General features: G+C 39.2%; 1 protein-coding gene across 2 annotated transcripts in view; it reads right to left on the bottom strand.

The window, feature by feature from the left end:
- Positions 1-5711: 5711 nt before the first annotated feature.
- PPP1R36 (protein phosphatase 1 regulatory subunit 36) overlaps positions 5712-17273 on the bottom strand; it is a 28370-nt gene continuing 16808 nt past the window's right edge. For both annotated transcript variants that reach the window (XM_081291810.1, XM_081291811.1), the window contains 5 exons: positions 16373-16507; positions 7245-7287; positions 6749-6927; positions 6472-6663; positions 5712-5967 (listed from right to left, as the gene is read on the bottom strand). In XM_081291810.1, coding sequence (XP_081147936.1) covers positions 5820-5967; positions 6472-6663; positions 6749-6927; positions 7245-7287; positions 16373-16507 — 697 coding nt within the window. In that variant the 3' untranslated portion in view covers positions 5712-5819. The remainder of the gene's footprint in view (positions 5968-6471; positions 6664-6748; positions 6928-7244; positions 7288-16372; positions 16508-17273) is intronic.

Here is a 17273-nt window from a genome sequence, read left to right as displayed (position 1 = left end):
TGGAAAGCTCTACAGCTGGGTAAGGACCCAGTGTCTTTTCTACTTGCATTAAATCTCTCCTTAGCCAATTGTATCCAATCTCAATGGCCACTTACTTCCAAATCTACATTTCCAGGTCTGATATCTACCTCAAATCAGTAGCCTCTCACTGATCTCCCAGCCTTCATTCTCCATTCCCCACTGCCTTCAACTCCAGCCCACTTTCCACACAGTAGCCAGATGAATCATTTTGAAAATAAATCGAATCATGTCACTACTTTACCTAAAACCCCCATCTGCTCCTCAGCCCTATTAATATAGAATCCTAACACCCTACCCACTTACAAAGCACAAATCATCTGGACCTTGCTAACTGCTCCTCATTCATCCAGAAAGACATGGACGACATCTGCCTCATCATGGGAGAATTTGGAGGTCATAGCATAGCAGGTGTACTATAAATATATATTTCTTTGTGAATCAGTAAACTAATAATTTAGTAAGACAAACTTGTAATTCTAGACTGGTAGCAATAACTCAGTTCCTCAGAGTTCTGATTTGAAAAGTTAGCATCCGTCACCAGCATTCTTCCTGGTTTGCTGTAAGAAGTCATGGGGGTGGGGGAATTGTCTAGTTCTAAAAATCCACGCAATAGGCCTTTAATGGGTACATGTTACTACGGGAGTCCTGGGATGACACTTAGGGCTCCTCCCCCCTTGATTCTTGGTGTGAAATGACACAAGACTCTTGGATTCTCAAGCAGATGCTGCCTTTGTGTCTGCATCAGTGTGTGACTGTCGGCACATATTAAAGGAGGTGTGAGAAGAGAGATGGTGAGTGTGGGGGAGAAGATAATTACCCCAAGGGAAGCAACAGCACATTTATACAGTCAGAGGCTCGGAGAAGCAACACAAAAGAGCATGGAAATCCACTGCACTTCCACCCAGGCCTCAAGCCAGCTGCTTACCCATCTATAGGATTTGCTGCATTTTGTGATTTTCTTTTCTTTTCTTTTTTTTTTTTTTGAGGGAATCTTTTTTTTTTCAAACTTTTCATGCATGCTTTGGTCTGTGCTTGTTGCAAAGCAAAAGAATAATTGGGGGGGGGGCGGTGTTGTGGCTCAGTAGTAGAGCGCTTGCCTAGCATGCATGAGGTACTGGGTTCGATTCCCGGCAGCACATAAAAATAAAAACAAAATAAAAGTATTGTATCCATCTACAACTAAAAAAATTTTGAAAAAAAAAAAAAACTGGGGAGGGTGCAATTTTCACCAATCACATCCTGGTAGTTCATGGAGAGCTGATACCTACTTGTTTTTAATCTCCCAGTGTCCTTTCCACTTCTGCTCCCCCTGCAACTGTAAATATTTAAGTCTTTGCCTCTATTTTTTTTTAAAAAGAGCAAAAGCTTAGAAAACCACAATGACATTATTATACCTAACAAATTTACCAATAATTCCTTAATATCAAATATCCTCCCAGTATTAAATTTCCCTGATTGTATCACAAACATTATATATGATATGTATTACATATATATCATAAAACAATTATTAGCTTGTTTAAATTAGGATCCAAACAAGGTCCACAATGTATTTGACTAATATATACCTTAAGTCTACTTTTCTCACTTAAAGATTCACCCTTTATTATTTGTTGTGGAAACCAGGCCACTTTTTCTGTAGATTCCTCCCTTTTTAAAATTTTCCATCTGCATGCCTGCAGTGCTATGTAGCATTTTCCTCCTTTCTTAGGTTTCCTAGACTTAGGCTTAGAGACTCTGTTCTATGCAGTTTTAATTTTTTGGAGGGACTTCTTTAGAGGAACTGTTGTAGACTCCCTACATGATGCCCAGGATGTCAGCTGCTACTGGCGATCAATGCCTGATCCGTTATTCAATTTATGATTTACAAAATGATAATATTCTAGCTCTATCCCTTTGTGGGGGTTGTTTTTGTTAATTTTTTTAGTTGTTGATGGACACACAATACCTGTATTTTATTTATCTATTTATTTTTTGGGGTGCTGAGGATCGAACCCCATGCCTCACACATGCTAGGCAAGTGCTCTACCACTAAGCCACAACCCCAGCCCTATCATTTCCTTTTAATTTATTTCCTGAAATAGTTCTGCAGAGAAAAATTGTCCCTCATCCACTATTTGGGTTGCACTGTTCAGTTGGAAAGGGAAATTACTACCTGTCATTTGTTGGGTAGAAAGAGCCAAGGAAAAGAGAAGCTCAGAAGAACAGCTGTGCTGTTTTATCAAAGCACTGGTGCAGGAGGAGGAGGAATGACTGATGGAAAAGAAATGTTCATTCCCCTCTCTGTGTCCTCATCACTTCTGAGGGGGTGATTTCGAGTTGGCCAGCTGCTTGGTCCGAGCCTCCACTTCACAAGTTAGCCTTACCCGCTTGCTCTCCCGTTCTGTCACAGAGTTTTGCTCTTGACTTCCTAGTTCAGCTCTGAAGGCTGGAACCCTCTTGATATGGTTTAGATCTGAAATGTCCTGCAAAAGCTCATGTGTTGAAGGCTTGGTCCACAGTGCATCGGGTTCACAGGTGACCTTTGGGAGGTCATTGGATCATGAGGGCTGTAACCTCGTTAATGGACTAATCCATTTATGGACTGAGAGCTTAAGGGGCTATTGGGAGGTGGTAGAAACTGTAGGAGGTGGGACCTAGATGGAGTAAGTCACTAGGACTGTGCCTCTGAAGGGTATGATCTGTCCCTGTTCCCCCTCTCTGCTTCCCATCAGCCATGAGGTATAGTTTTGCTATACCATGTGCTCCCCATCATGATGTTCTGCTTCGACACAGGGCCAGAAACAATGGAGCCAAGTGATCATGGACTAAAACCTCTGAAATCTTAAGCCAAAATAAATCTTTCCTTCTTTAAGTTGATTTTATAAGGTGTTTTGTCACAGTAATGGAAAACTGACTAACACACCCACCTTATACTTCTTTTTTTTTTTTTTTGGTTTTGTTTTTTTAGTTGTAGTTGGTCACAATACCTTTATTTTATTTTTATCGAACCAGTACCCTGCACATGCTCAGCGAGTGCTATACCGCTAAGCCACAATCCCAGCCCCTCCACCTTATACTTCTTAAGTGTCTCATAAACCTAGCAAGGTACTGAGCACTGAGTAGGTTATCAATAAATTACTTTTTATAAGGTAACAAAATATTTACTTTATCATTGTTCTAATCATTCTAAAAAGAACTTTTAAAGTGCTTATTTTGTTACTGGGCTGAATAGAATGATACATTTCCACCCTTCAATGAGTGGTAAATCAATAATGGACATCTTCAGAGATCAACATGAACAAGCCAGATATTTGAACTAGCCCTAAATGAATACACAAATATGCTTGAAAGGTAAAATATGTTACTGCCAAATTTCCTTCAGAAGGGTCACATCAGAGCATACTGCCACTCCCTCATTCATGTGTGAGAGTGCCTGGTTACCCACCCGCTTGCCAATGTTGGTCATTATTTCTTTCAATCTTTGCAAATTCTATAGATAAAGAGTGAAATCATATAATCTAGTTTATTTTTCCAATTGTTTAATATTTTTTTACTGGGCACTTTACCCAATGGTGCTCTACCACTGAGCTATGTTCGTAGTTCTTTATTAGATTTTATTTTGAGACAAGGTCTTGCTAAGTTGTTCAGGCTGACCTTGAACTGGTGATCCCCCTGTCTCAGCCTCCTGAATTACTGGAATTACATGTGTGCACCACTAGGCCTGGAAAAAATTTGATTCTGGAAAGAATTTGATTCTAAATAGTGTCAATGTTCTCAAACTAGCCAGTGGAGGTGGGAGAGGTAACACCTCTACAAAGGTCCTAGTTGCCACCCACCATTATGCTGGGTTTCAGAGTGACCTGACTGAGGTTCTCAGACCCAGCACATTTTTCTTTTGCTTTGCTTAGGACTCTGGGTTTGAGTTAGGAGAAGTAAAGGAAATGAGAATGAATCTTTGCCCAGAGAAGAAAAGGGAGATTATTTGCAAAAGAAGTGATCTGCCATACCAAGCCCTTTGACATGGATCACCTAGACTGCCTTAGACATTATCCTGAGGGGGGGGGGAGAGAGAGAGAGAGAGAGAGAGAGAGAGAAAGAGAGAGAGAGAGAGAAAGGGCATGCTAGCAGTATGTTGCTAGCAAACTCTGGACACAGAACAACTTTTTGAACCTACTGCCAATCAGACTGCTCTGGAGATGGAAGCACAACAGCCTGTCAATAAAACAAGGGGGGAGTTCACTGGGCTCTCAGCCCCAGAAACTTTCTTTTGCAACCTAAAACTTGTTTAGAGGGAGGTCCATGAATGGAGGAGTCAAATCTACTTTTCTTTCTTGGTATGGAGATTAGCTGAGATCAGAATGCCACATATTAAGTCCTAAACAGGAATGGTTTGTATCTATGATGGAATTGAAGCCCAAAATAAATGCAAAGACAGAAATGTTGACACAGATAGGTATCAGAAGCAGAACCAGGGAGTAGGTGGCCTTAAGACGATGGCCAAACTAGAAGACAGTTCTGCAGCCACTGACAAAAGCTTAAGCAATAAAATAGCTCCATCTTTCCTAAGTGCTTACTACCCCCACCAACCCCACAGCTCACCTCCACTAAACAAGGCCTGGCCACCAGGTTTTCGGGTCTGAGCCCTGGTATCTTCCACCCATAGCTGCCTGTTCAGGCTCCACACAACTTCAAGAGCCATCTCCATATCCATCCCTCCATCCCCAACTTGAAAACCTCTCTCCTTTAAGCTGAGTAACACTGTTTCTCTTTATATCTGACTTCTAGCCTTCTTTTCCTTGCCCTGCTCAGGGAGAAACCTGAATGAAGACTGCATGTCAATCATCTCTACAATACCAGGTGCCACCTAGGTACTGGTTAAACTTTTTTTGTGTGTGTGTGCATGTATGGGATAGTACTCAGGGGCACTTTACCTCTAAACTACATCCCCAGCCCTTCTGATTTTTATTTTGAGGCGGGGTCTTGCTAAGTTTCCCAGGCTGGCCTTGAACTGAACTTGTAATCCTCCTGCCTCAGCCTCCAGAGTTGCTGGGATTAGAGAGGGTGCTCCATCATGCCTGGCTTAGTGTTAAATTTTTAATTTGCCTTTTTTGTTTCTGAAATTTTATTTACACACATACCAAAGATGCTTTTTCATAAGGCAAAGTTGGATTTAGAAATGAATGCTTGGGCTGGGGATGTGGCTCAAGCGGTAGCGCGCTCGCCTGGCATGCGTGCGGCCCGGGTTCGATCCTCAGCACCACATACCAACAAAGATGTTGTGTCCGCCGAGAACTAAAAAATAAATATTAAAAATTCTCTCTCTCCTCTCTCACTCTCTCTTTAAAAAAAATAAAATAAAGTGCTGCAAATTTAAAAAAAATTCTCTCTCTCTTTCTCTCTCTCTCTCTCTCTCTCTCTCTCTCTCTCCCCCCTTAAAAAAAAAAAAGAAAAGAAAAAAAAAATAGAAATGAATGCTTCTTCACCAGTCAACTAAAATACTATTTAAGTGGCCTAATACTCTTGAAGAGTCACACTGAAGTAGAGGAAGCAAGAAAGTAACAAAATAAACTAATAAAAATAAGAAAATGAGCTTTCAAGAGATTTCTGGAATTATTTAATAGTCTATTGAACTTTTAACAAAATAACTTGAACAAACAAAATTAACTTGAATAACTTAAAAAGTTTAATAATAATAACACACATATTGATCCTATATCAAGCAGTTAAGTTGAAGTAGTTTACCTCAAGTGCTGGGACTTGATTACAGAAGTGGAATATACCAGATTATTTAGGGCATATTTAAGAAGACAATGTTTTCATGACTCCAGTGCGTCCTGAATCTGGTTGTTATTTCTCTCTACCAGGGATGGAAGTCTTTTAGATGATTTTGCATTTTCTTTTGGTTCAAGGGGGAGAAGGGTATGAGGGTTGAACAGACATCGTGGCTCCCCCAAAATGCCAACTCTGTAAAAAGAATTTTTGGTATAGCTGAGGTAGTATACTAAAACTAAGACAGACACAGACAGACAGACAGACAGACACACACACACACACACACACACACACACACACACTTTTTTGAAAGTTGTCTCTATTTCATGAATAACCACTGTGGTCTGACATATGAATCCAAAACTCAATCCACAGCAAGATTTTGTATTGACCCTTCCTAAATTTCCCAAAGATGATTCTTACAATACATAACCATCAGCCTTAAAGAATCTGTTACTTACTTCTCTAAGATACAACTATTTGGAGTCTAGCACAACTTTCTAATGATTTTTTTTCTAATCTCAATGGATATAACTAGAATTAATCTGGACAGGAAACAGACAGCCAGGAGCAGGGGATTCATGGAAACACAGATGCCTTGTCTTCATTCAGTTCTCTGCAGAGGCCTGGTGCTGAGCCCCTGCCCCTTCCAGGTCCAACCCTCAGGCTGTCCGGCCTCCCTCCTGAGTCACTTACACTGACATAGGCACAGAGTCCAGACTTTGCATGTGTTTTTGTACCCGGCCTGGGAGTTTGATGCCTACTAGATGATACTTTTTCTCAACGATATTCTGAGCTTTTTCTCTGAGAGATGGCAGCAGAGTAGACAGGACTGGAGAACGCATGTTAACGGCTTTTTTAATGGCTGGGCGTTTTGCCATCATTCGCCTGTGGGAGAAGAAAGATGCCATTTAGATCACCTTATCCAGCTGTCTAGAAACAGCCTCAAGTTTACAAAAGTCAAAGATCAAACCTGAATTGTACAAAAGTCATGCGTTTCTTCTCCCTTCCTGATTCTTCATCCTTCCGTTTCCTTCGAGGAATGTTGAACATATTAGAGCGGAAGAGCCTTCCTATTTCTTCCTCGATTTCTGTCAAGTGTTGACGTTGGAAGACAATCCATGCTACATATGTACAGAAAATGAATAAGGACTATGACAAAAAACAGACAAGAATCACGATTTTTCAGAAATCATAAGAAAAATTCTCAACTGTTCATATAACATTGCAAAGTAGCTACAAACCCAAATGACCCAATTTCTCAATATCCCTGAAAAGCCATGAAAAATTGGACATGTACTCACCTTCATGGGAGAAAAATAAGACCAAAATCCTAAGGTGTACTATGTGGCTTGTTAGCATTTTTTTAGAAAGAATATTCACCAAAATAAGTGCCTAAGAAATGACTATTCATCATTGCTATGCACTATGTATCACAGCACAAAGAAAATCCCTAAAATGTGACTCACCTCGAAGAATTTCCAGTCTTTTTGTGTGTCTGACATTTTCTCCCTGCAACATAGCACATTATAACAATAGGCTGAGAGGCAAGTTTAGTCTTTAATATTCTAGCTCTTATCTTTCCCAAAATGTAGGCTCATGACCTGTGGCTCCAAGACAATTAGCTACATGAATGCTAGCAAAAGGCAAAGAGAATACAAATGCCTTCTATTCAACTTCCTAGGTGACCCAGGTCAAAACCTCTGGAGTGTTTGGGCAAAAATTAACCAAAATCACCAGGCACGGTGGTGCATGCCTTCAATACCAGTAGCTCTGGAGGCTGAGGCAGGAAGCTTGCAAGTTCAAACCCAGCCTCAGCAACTCAGCAAGGCCCTAAGCAACTTAGCAAAACCCTGTCTCAAAATAAAAAAGAGTTGGGAATGTGATTCAGTGGTAAATGCTCTTGGGTTCAATCCCCAATTCCCAAAAGAAAAAAAAAGCCAACATAAATTCAGAATAAACAAGTCAATGAGAAATTGTATATTTTCAAATGCTTCTGGTGATGTGAGTGTTGGGGACATGATGAGAGTGGGAAGGTGGTAAACAGGTTATGTGAAGTGATAAATAGATGTGGTTGCACAGAACTAGAGAGTAAGTATAGAATGAAGAAAAACAATGGTTTTGGCTGCTGGATGCAAAAAAGAAAGAGAAACAAAATTAATAAAATCAACACCACACAATCAACAGACTAAGAATTATATTGTGCTCCTCCTTCTTCTGAGTAACATCTGACATTAAAGAGTCTAGAGCTTTTTCTCTCTTGTTAAACCACACACCCAGACCTGAGCCTTAGCTCTTAAAGGCAGATATTTGCCCAGCAGTCCTTGCAACACAAATTCATTGTTAAGGCTATTGTACTGGGATGAGCATGCTTAGTAAACCTGACCTTGCATCTTACACAGGTTGTTTTGATTTTGACTTTCAGCTTTAGGGAAGCAGACATGTTCTGAAGAGTTCTTGAGAGTTGACTGTGGGGGCTGTGTACCTGCAGTCACTCCATCAGTCATGGGGAAGGAGGTCAGACCCAGGGTGCTCCAAGGTTGAAGCTGGTTTCACTTCTGCTTTTCCTTGTGCCTTCCTTGGAGTAACTGTGATTCCTAGGATTCTAGGATTGGTCCTGGGACCAGGCTTTCCAGAACCATCCTGGAAAGTCTAGGGAAGATAATCCCCAATCCTCAGGACCTCCATCCTTCTTCCAGGGACTTTGGTTTTTACTGGCCCAAAGCGGCCTTCCACTGGGGCATGAGGCCAAAGACCTGGTTCATCTTTTACAGCTCTTATCCTACCTGCTTCTTTGTATACTGGATTCCTCATGTACAAGTCTTCAACACAAAATTAAGGCAACAATAATTACATTAAGTGCAGACTATGTGCCAGATACCATGCTGAAACCTTTATGTTGACTACCATATTTAGTCTTCATAATACCCATATGAAGTAGTCAGCACTATTATTCCCACTTACAACAAAAAAAAAAAAAACTAAATTTGAGATTAAAAACCAAATATATATGTTTAAGTAGGGACAGATCTTATGCTAAAATTCATGCCTGTAAGATATACACATCTGTCCTCATAACCAGAATGCTTGGGAAATGGCTTTTTCTTTAGAATAGTTTGCAGATAAAAATATTGAACAACGGAGTCCAGCAGAAACTTTTCAGGGAAAGAAGCTTCCATGTTTCTTTGCTTTATTCAGAAATTCAGGTATGAATTTCTGCCCTTTCATACCTCTACCAGATTGAAACTAGAGCCCATGCAGACCTGCCAAGCTGAAGCAGAAAACCAAACAAACTGTTTTTGGAATAATGAGTCAGCTTATGTTCTGGGAGAAAGTTTAGAGAGACAGCATCTTGGCAAGGTTTTGAAATTAGAGAGTGACATCCATGAAACACACATTCTCCCACTCTCTCTCTCTCTCTTTCATTTTTTAGTTTAGAAGGAAAGGTAACATGAACGTCCTTCACTTTCCTTCAAATTGGCATAAATACCTGAACTCTTATCTCTCTTAAAACCTAAAACAAACTGATGTGGCCCACACCTGGGAAATGAAGAATGGAAGACTGGGTCTTGCCATTCTGATTTATCTCTATGAAGGAAACTGAAATAAGTCCAGGAAATGGATGTGTGGCAGGGGCACTGTTTGGGATCTCACAGTTCAATCTCTGTAAATTCATCTGTTGCTGGTGAACTGTGGATCATTTTCTCTTTTTTTGTATTTTATAATTTCTATATTAAGTACATAGAACCTAAAATCAATTGATTTAAAATTTAGAAATTTTTTGATTAATAGAATGTAAGACACTTTCCCCTCTGCCAAAATCACCTGCAAAATTAAACAAGGTTTGTAATAGCACAATCCAATAGTAACATAAGGTAAGCCATAAATATAATTTTAAAATTTCTAGCAGCTATGGTTAAAAAAAACCAAACAGGTGGATCTGGAGGTATAGCTCACTTGCTTAGCAAGCACAGAGCCCTAGGTTTGATCCCCAGCACTGCAAAATAAAAAAGTAAAATAAAATGGTGATGTTAATTTTAACAATATATTATTTTATCCAAATTCCTGAAATATCATTTCAATATATACTCAATATTTTAAATTGATAAGGTATTTTATTTACCTTAAAGCTTTTTGTACATATTTTATATACTACATATATTTCACCCTTATAGCATCTCTCAATTTGAAGCTACATTTCAAATGCTCAGTAGCCACATGTGGCAAGTGGCTACCATGCTTGTCTGCAAGAGCACTGTATAATCCACCTTTGAGGGCACAATCCAAAGGAAAGAAGGGAAAGGTGACCTGATGGTAAATCTAGAGATTTTTTTTTGCAGTGGCCTATTAAGATTCTTTCTTATTCCTTGTTTCTACTTTAGATTGTTAGCTCTAAATCAAAATGAAGAAAGTATACTATTAGTTATTGTGAAAGGATATAAAGCCTAGAGCCAAGGTTTGAACCTAGGCTCTAGGCTGGGGAAAAGAAAAAATTGTGTTTTCCCATTTGCCCACTATGGCTTTAGGTGAAATCAAGTGTGTTAGTAAGTTTCCATCACCATAACAAAATTTCCAAGAGAGTTAACTTATAAGAGAAAAGGTTCATGGGGCTGGGATTGTGGCTCAGCGGTAGAGCGCTCATCTAGTGTGCGCGGGACCCGGGTTCAATTCTCAGTACCACATAAAAATAAAGTCATTGTGTTATGTCCCTCTACAAAAAAAAAAAAAAAAAAGTTCTCTCTCTCTCTCTGTTTGGTCCACAGTGTTGGAGGCTTCAGTCCATCATCAGCTGCCCTATTGCTTTGGGTCTGCAGCAAGGTAGCACATCATGGCCAAAGCACATGAACCAGAGAGCAGAGGAAGAAGGGGCCAGGGCCCCACAATCCCTTTCAAGGGCACAACCATAATGACCTAAGGATTTCTCATTAAGCTCCACCTCTTCAAGCCTCTGCCACTTCCCATCCTGGGGACCAAGCCTTTAACTCATGGGTCTTTGAGAGACATTCAAGATCTAAACTAAATGAAGGTCAAATTCTGCCCTATACAAGGAAAAAGAAGCTTCAAAGATGTGTTGGTGGAGAGGGGAAAGAGTCCTTAATGCATGTGACTGAGCTGGGAGGCAGGTTTAAGAGTGATTTAGAGCTGTGTGTTGTGGCATGCATCTGTCATCCCAGCTATTTGGGAGGCTGAGGCAGGAGGATAATTTGAGACCAGGAATTTAAAACCAGTTTGGGCAATATAGTCACACCCACCACCCAAAAAATTTTTTTAAAGATGATGTTTTAAAAGAGCCTACTTTTCTCTCTATCTCTACCTCCACCACCAGCCTCTTTGGTCCACCATGAGGTGACAGCCACACTGAGAGTGTAGGAAGAAGGTTCATATCCTAGGATGGGGGTGAGGATGAAGCCTGTACTAGCTACAACCAAAGAACAGATCTAAGTCTATAGTTTACACCAAAAAGGAGGCTTTTGCATGTATCTCCAACACACAGATAAATTTTACTGAACACATTCATCAAAATTTTGCTGATTTATGTGATACTGGATTTTCACAGATGTGTTTAGTATAGAGAAGCATCTTCTCTTACTTCTCAAGCAACATGAAAGCACTAGATTAACAGCCCCAAATTATTGGTTCTAATCTTCTATAATCTTCACTTTAACTCCAGAGATAAATGGCATGAGGTATTCTAGTCCAATATTAGCCATGCATGTATTAGAGGGAAAAAATCAGAAAACCCACATGAAAATATTAGCTTATTCAAATTATAGTGAATAAGACATGTTAAAATCAGCTAATTACTTATAACTGAAAAAAATGACTGTCCTCATTTTCTACATAAAACCCACCAATGCCAGGCACGGTGGCACAGGCCTATAATACCAGTGGCTCAGGAAGCTGAGGCAGGAGGACTGTGAGTTCAAAGCCAGCCTCAGCAACTTTGCAAGATCCCAAGCAACTCAGTGAGACTCTGTCTTTAAAAAAGAGGGGGGGCGGGGCTAGGGATGTGGTTCAGTAGTTAAGTGTCCCTGAGTTCAATCCCCAGTGCAAAAAAAAAAAAAAAAAAAAAAGCCCACCAAAAAGAATACTATAAATTCCTGAATCAAGGACATAATCCATGGCCATTAACAACTCACTGGCAGAACTATCCTGCAATCTGCTTTCCTCTAAGTCCTTTGTTCTATACATGTCAGTCCTTTGACATGTATGGAATTTGATACATAAATGGTGCATGGTGAGCTCTAAGCCTGTTCTTCTCCAAACTGCCATCCAATGGGCAGAAGAAAAGCAAGTGATGCTGCAGATGGTGGAAAAGGGACCAGGATCTTGTGATAACCAGAGGCATTCACCTACTTTCAAACATCATAGTTTCCTTTAAAAATCGTATTGTAAGAAGGAAAAAAGAGGATGGGGAAGGAGGAAATATTGGAGGACAATAATGACCAAATTATATTGTTATATCATGTGCATATACAAATATGTAACAATGAACCCACTATTGTATATAATTTTACTGCACCAAAAAAAAAAAAAACATGGAAAAGATTGTAGCTGGGAGCAGTGGCACACACTTGTCATCCTAGGTATTCAGAGGCTGAGGCAGGAAGATCCCAAGTTTGAGGCCAATCTGGTCATCTTAGCAAGACCCTATCTCAAAATAAAAAACAAAAAAGGGCTGAAGATATGATTCAGTGGTAGAGCACTTGACTAGCATGTGCAAGGTCTTGTCTTTTGCAATCAAACCCACATTTGTTCTACTTTAGTCCTGAGCATTTGAATGCAGCTAAAGATTCTCCAGATGCTCAATAGTTTCTAGATTTGAATTAGCAGTAGTTGATTTTCCAATGTTCCACTTATCTTTTTCTAAAATATAGGGGAAATTCAATAGTGTATTCAAATGGCCCAACAAATTAACACAACTGTCTAAATTGAACAATTAGCTGACAAACAACACTATGGTATAATTGCTTGAAAGGCTGAGTAAAGCAAAATTCTTATGAAAACACAAGAGTGCGTGTGGTACAAAAAGGATGCTGTAACGCAGTGGCTTTCAAACTCTTTAAATTGTAACTCACAGCAAGAAACATACTTAATATTGAGTCCCTAGAATACACACATTGACTGCTATGGTGTGAATCTGGTTTGTCCTTGCTGAAATACAAGCTGAGGCTTACTTACCCAAGGTGACAGTATTGAAAGGGAGTGGGACCTTTAAGAGGTGAGACCTAGTGGAAGATGGCAGAGTCACCACTGCCCTCTACAAGGGATTGATGCTGGTATTATGGAGAGTTGGGTTGGGTCTCATAGAAGTGGATTAGTTTCATAGCAGGTTATTAAAGAGAGAGCCTGGCCAGGCACAGTGGCACATACACGTGTAATCCCTGGGACTTGGGAGGCTAAGTCCAGAGGATCACAAGTTTGAGACCAGTCTTGGCAAATTGGCAAGATTCTGTCTCAAAAAATAAAAAGGACTGAGATGTGATTCAGTAGCAGAACACCCTGGGTTCAATCTCTAGTATTAGGGGGGAAAAAAAAGAGCAAGCCTGCTTTCTCCCTGATTTCTTGCTTCCTTTCCCACCATATGATCTATCTTGTACACTATGTCACGACACCTGACTCCTCTGTCTTCTCTATCTTCACTCTCTCTCCACTTCCCACCTTTGATGCTATCTGCCATGAGGTCCTTACCAAAAGTGAAGCTTGGTACCATGCTCTTGGACACCAGTTCTATGAGCTCATTAAACCTCTATTATTTAGAGAATAATAATAGAGAACCCAGCCTCGAGTATTTTGTTAAAGCAACTCAAAACATACTAAGACATAGACACAAAAGTATCCTGAAAAAAATACTTATCTTTATTTCATATGATATACTTGATTTTTAAAAAAAAAATTTTTTAAATTTTTTAGTTGTCAATGGATTTTTTTACTTTATTTATTTATTTATTTATTTATTTATTTATTTATTTATATGTGGTGCTAAGGGTTGAACCCAGGGCCTTACACATGCCAGGAAAGTGCTCTACCACTGAGCTACAACTCCAGCCCCAGATATACTTTTTTTTTTTTTCAGTTGTTTATTAAAGTATCCCTGGACTATGGATTTCTATTTATTACTTTTATGCCAGATATACTTATTTTTTAAAACTATTTTATTCTCTTCACAACTACATTGATTTCAAGATCTACCAATATGCTATGACTTATAATTTTAAAAACAAATTGGTTTAGGAGCATTACCATAAGGAAAAGCAGGCTGTGGAAAGCCGAATGTGTAAGGACTATCTATACTTTTAAAAGATACAGAAAGAAATAATGACTGCAAGCCAGATGTGTTGGTCCATACCTATAATCCCACCTACTTGGAAGGCTGAGGCAAGAGGATCAAAAGTTCAAAGTCAGACAGGGAAACTTAGTAAGACACTATATCAAAAAATAAAAAGGGCTGGGAATGTAGCTCAAAGATAGAGTAGCCCTGACTCAATTCCCAGTACTGGGGGGAAAAAAATCAATAGGAATTTACCAAATTGGGTTAAAATGTTAGAAAAATTCAAAATATAACAAGACATGTTACTGTGGAGAAAAAAATCACTAATAGATATTACTAGAAAGTTTGATATTAGTTAAAAAAATAAAAAGCTTATATTCATAGTTCATCTGATATGTTGTAACAGATTTCAAATGGAGCAAAGTCACATTTCTTTAAAATGCTAATTTTAAAAAATTAAAAAGAAAGATAATAAGTTTAACCCAGGAACGGCAAGAACTTGTATGACTATCAAATATCAGAAAAAAGGTGGACATGTTTGAATAAAACATTTTTCTAATGTTTAAACATATAAATATTCAAAAGAAAGCAACAAACTAAAAAATACAAATGATCAATCCTTGGTTTAGGATGTAAATAAAGAAATTAAAAAATTTTCCAACTCCCCCTTGGAAAATGGTTGAAACTAAATGAGTAGACAGTGAATAATTTTAAAAAGAAAAAGAGCAGAGACTCTAAAAGCCTGAAAAATATTCATTCATGTAAAACATCTTTAAGCTTTTAATACACCTTTAAACTATCAAAAATATTAAAATAATAAAACCCAACACAACCAAATATGCTTATTGCTGAGGGCAATACAAAATGTTTTAATTTTTTTGAAATCACTTTTCCCAGCCTCCCATGCAGGAGGTCTGTGGAGGGTTCTGGATTCTTTTCAGTTGGTTGGTCTTGGTTGGTTGTTTGGAGATGGTGTCTCCCTATGTTGACCAGACTGGCCTCAAACTCCTGGGCTCCAGTGATCTTCCTGCCTCAGCCTCCCAAATGCTGGGACTATCGGCACATACCACTACCTCTGAAATGAACATTTTTGGAGCACAATCTGGCAATATGTTATGAAGAGCTTTTTAACAATCGTTTGCGCCCTATAGGTAAATACATTCTGGGTAATAAGCCATAAGGAAATAGTCCACATGAACAAAGTAATTTATGTAAAGCAATACAAACTACAATAAAACAGAAAAACTGAAACCATATAAATGTTTACAAAAGGGATGGTTAAGCAATGGATATACTATACAACAGGATAACTACAGCTGCTATGGAAAGTGATAAGTGAAATTACGTATGCAGAATAAGAGAGGAGAGCACACAGGAAATGTAGAACACAAAAAATACATAGGAACAACTGGGTTAAGTATGTTCATGGACAAAGATATCTTTGAAAACATGGGGGATTTAGAGAGAGGTATATCATGTATTGTGTTCTTTTCCTATTGAGGGTTTTGTTTTTTTTTTTTTTTTTTTTTTTAAAGTTCTAGCTATGGCCATGGGATGGCTCTTGGGCTTGTCATGAAACTGTTCAGGGGGAGATTTGGGGTTAAGGATCAAAGTTTTTCTTCCTGTGATCTCCAACTTTCTGGTGATGAGACCCCCTTTTTAAATTTCAATTACAATTATGCAGACATTGTCATCCTAAGACAAAAATTGTATTCCCATAGACAGTGTTATTTTATAACCCCCACCTCTGCAGCTCTTCCTGGCAGTTGCAAAACAAGCAGACATTCCATCCCCCACCAACATTGGTCTATCACTCGGTATGTGCTAGAGGCCACCAGTAGCCCTGCCTAGCATAGGAATCCCTCCTGGTTGAGAGCAAGATTCCATTGAGAAATCAAGTCATTTAATCACAAGCAGGGGAGAATTTTTGAATATCAGCTGAGCCGGGTGTCACGGCACACACCTATAATCTCAGTAACTCTGGAGGCTCAGGCAGAAACACGGCAAATTTGAGGCAAGCCTTCAGGAATTTAGCGAGACCCTGTCTCAAAATAAAAACAAAGGGCTGGGGATGCAACTCAGTGGTAAATACCCTTATGTTCAATTCCGTACCTAAATAAATAGATATTAACTGAGATTCTGGGATGTCTTCCATACTCACTTGGCTCTCTCAAAGCAGACAACCCCCAGTGCTTGGGGCAGATTTTACCTGAGCCCAATTATTCTGGACAACAAAAAGGAAATGCTTTTCTCCCCGGTACCAGAAGTCAAATGCAAGGGTCCTAAGGGTGTCATGATCTACTGGCATCTGGAGTGCACACTTACTTTCCACAGCACATGTGATGCTTATCAGGCATGCCCAACCCCAGCACGAGGACACAGTACTTCTGAGCCAAATATTTCTGTGCTGCTTCTAACTTACTTAAAACCAGCTCCATCTCTTTTTTCTCTACAAGGCCCCTAGAGGGAAGAAAAAGACAATATGGATTAATTTGAGTAAATGCCTATTAATTAGCATTTTAAAAGTCTGAATTATAAACTTTTTTGAAAGATATACTAGTGAGTCAACAGACCTGACTTACCAATTCATTTGTTTTATTTGAGCCATGACATAGGAAAATCCTCAAAGTCCCTTAAATCATTATTAATCACTAGAATCAGTAACTCAAAGTTTATGGTCAATTTTCACTTGTTTATAGATAGATTCTTTTTGCTATCTATGGAGCCTCTATTTTATATACAGCTAGTCCTAATATCTATAGAACAGCTCAACTAACAAGTGACCCATAACTGGTTGCTGAGGCAGCTGGCAGCTTTTCTTTCTACTGTGTTCTCAAAGCTGCTGTAGAGACTCCCTGCCACCTCAGCTTTCCCAGTTCCTGGTGTTTCTATTAAGCTTGGGGGCTTCAAGTACAGCACTGGGCCACTCTCAGTTCTGAGTTTAGGTGTGTTGCTAAAGAGGCATTTGTGGACAACTATTTTGGGAACTTGGGTGTCAATTATAATAACATTGCTTCCCTGTGAAAACACAGCCCCAGCTCCAACTGAATTGCAAATGATCTTTGTAAAAGTCTTTTCTTAGGTTGCAACATGTCTGAATCCTAATTTAAAATTTTTTTTTGCAGCACAGTAGGGAACTATATTCTTGACAATACATTCCAGTGCACTGTTAGTCACTAGATACCAAATGAAATGCACAGTACACAAAAACAAATTACTATCCCTT

This window comes from Spermophilus citellus, assembly GCF_964194105.1.
Source record: "Spermophilus citellus genome assembly, chromosome: 4".
In the NCBI taxonomy this organism is placed as follows: domain Eukaryota; kingdom Metazoa; phylum Chordata; class Mammalia; order Rodentia; family Sciuridae; genus Spermophilus; species Spermophilus citellus.
The sequence above is the reverse complement of the archived record's forward strand: the minus strand, read 5'-3'. Positions and strand labels throughout refer to the sequence as shown.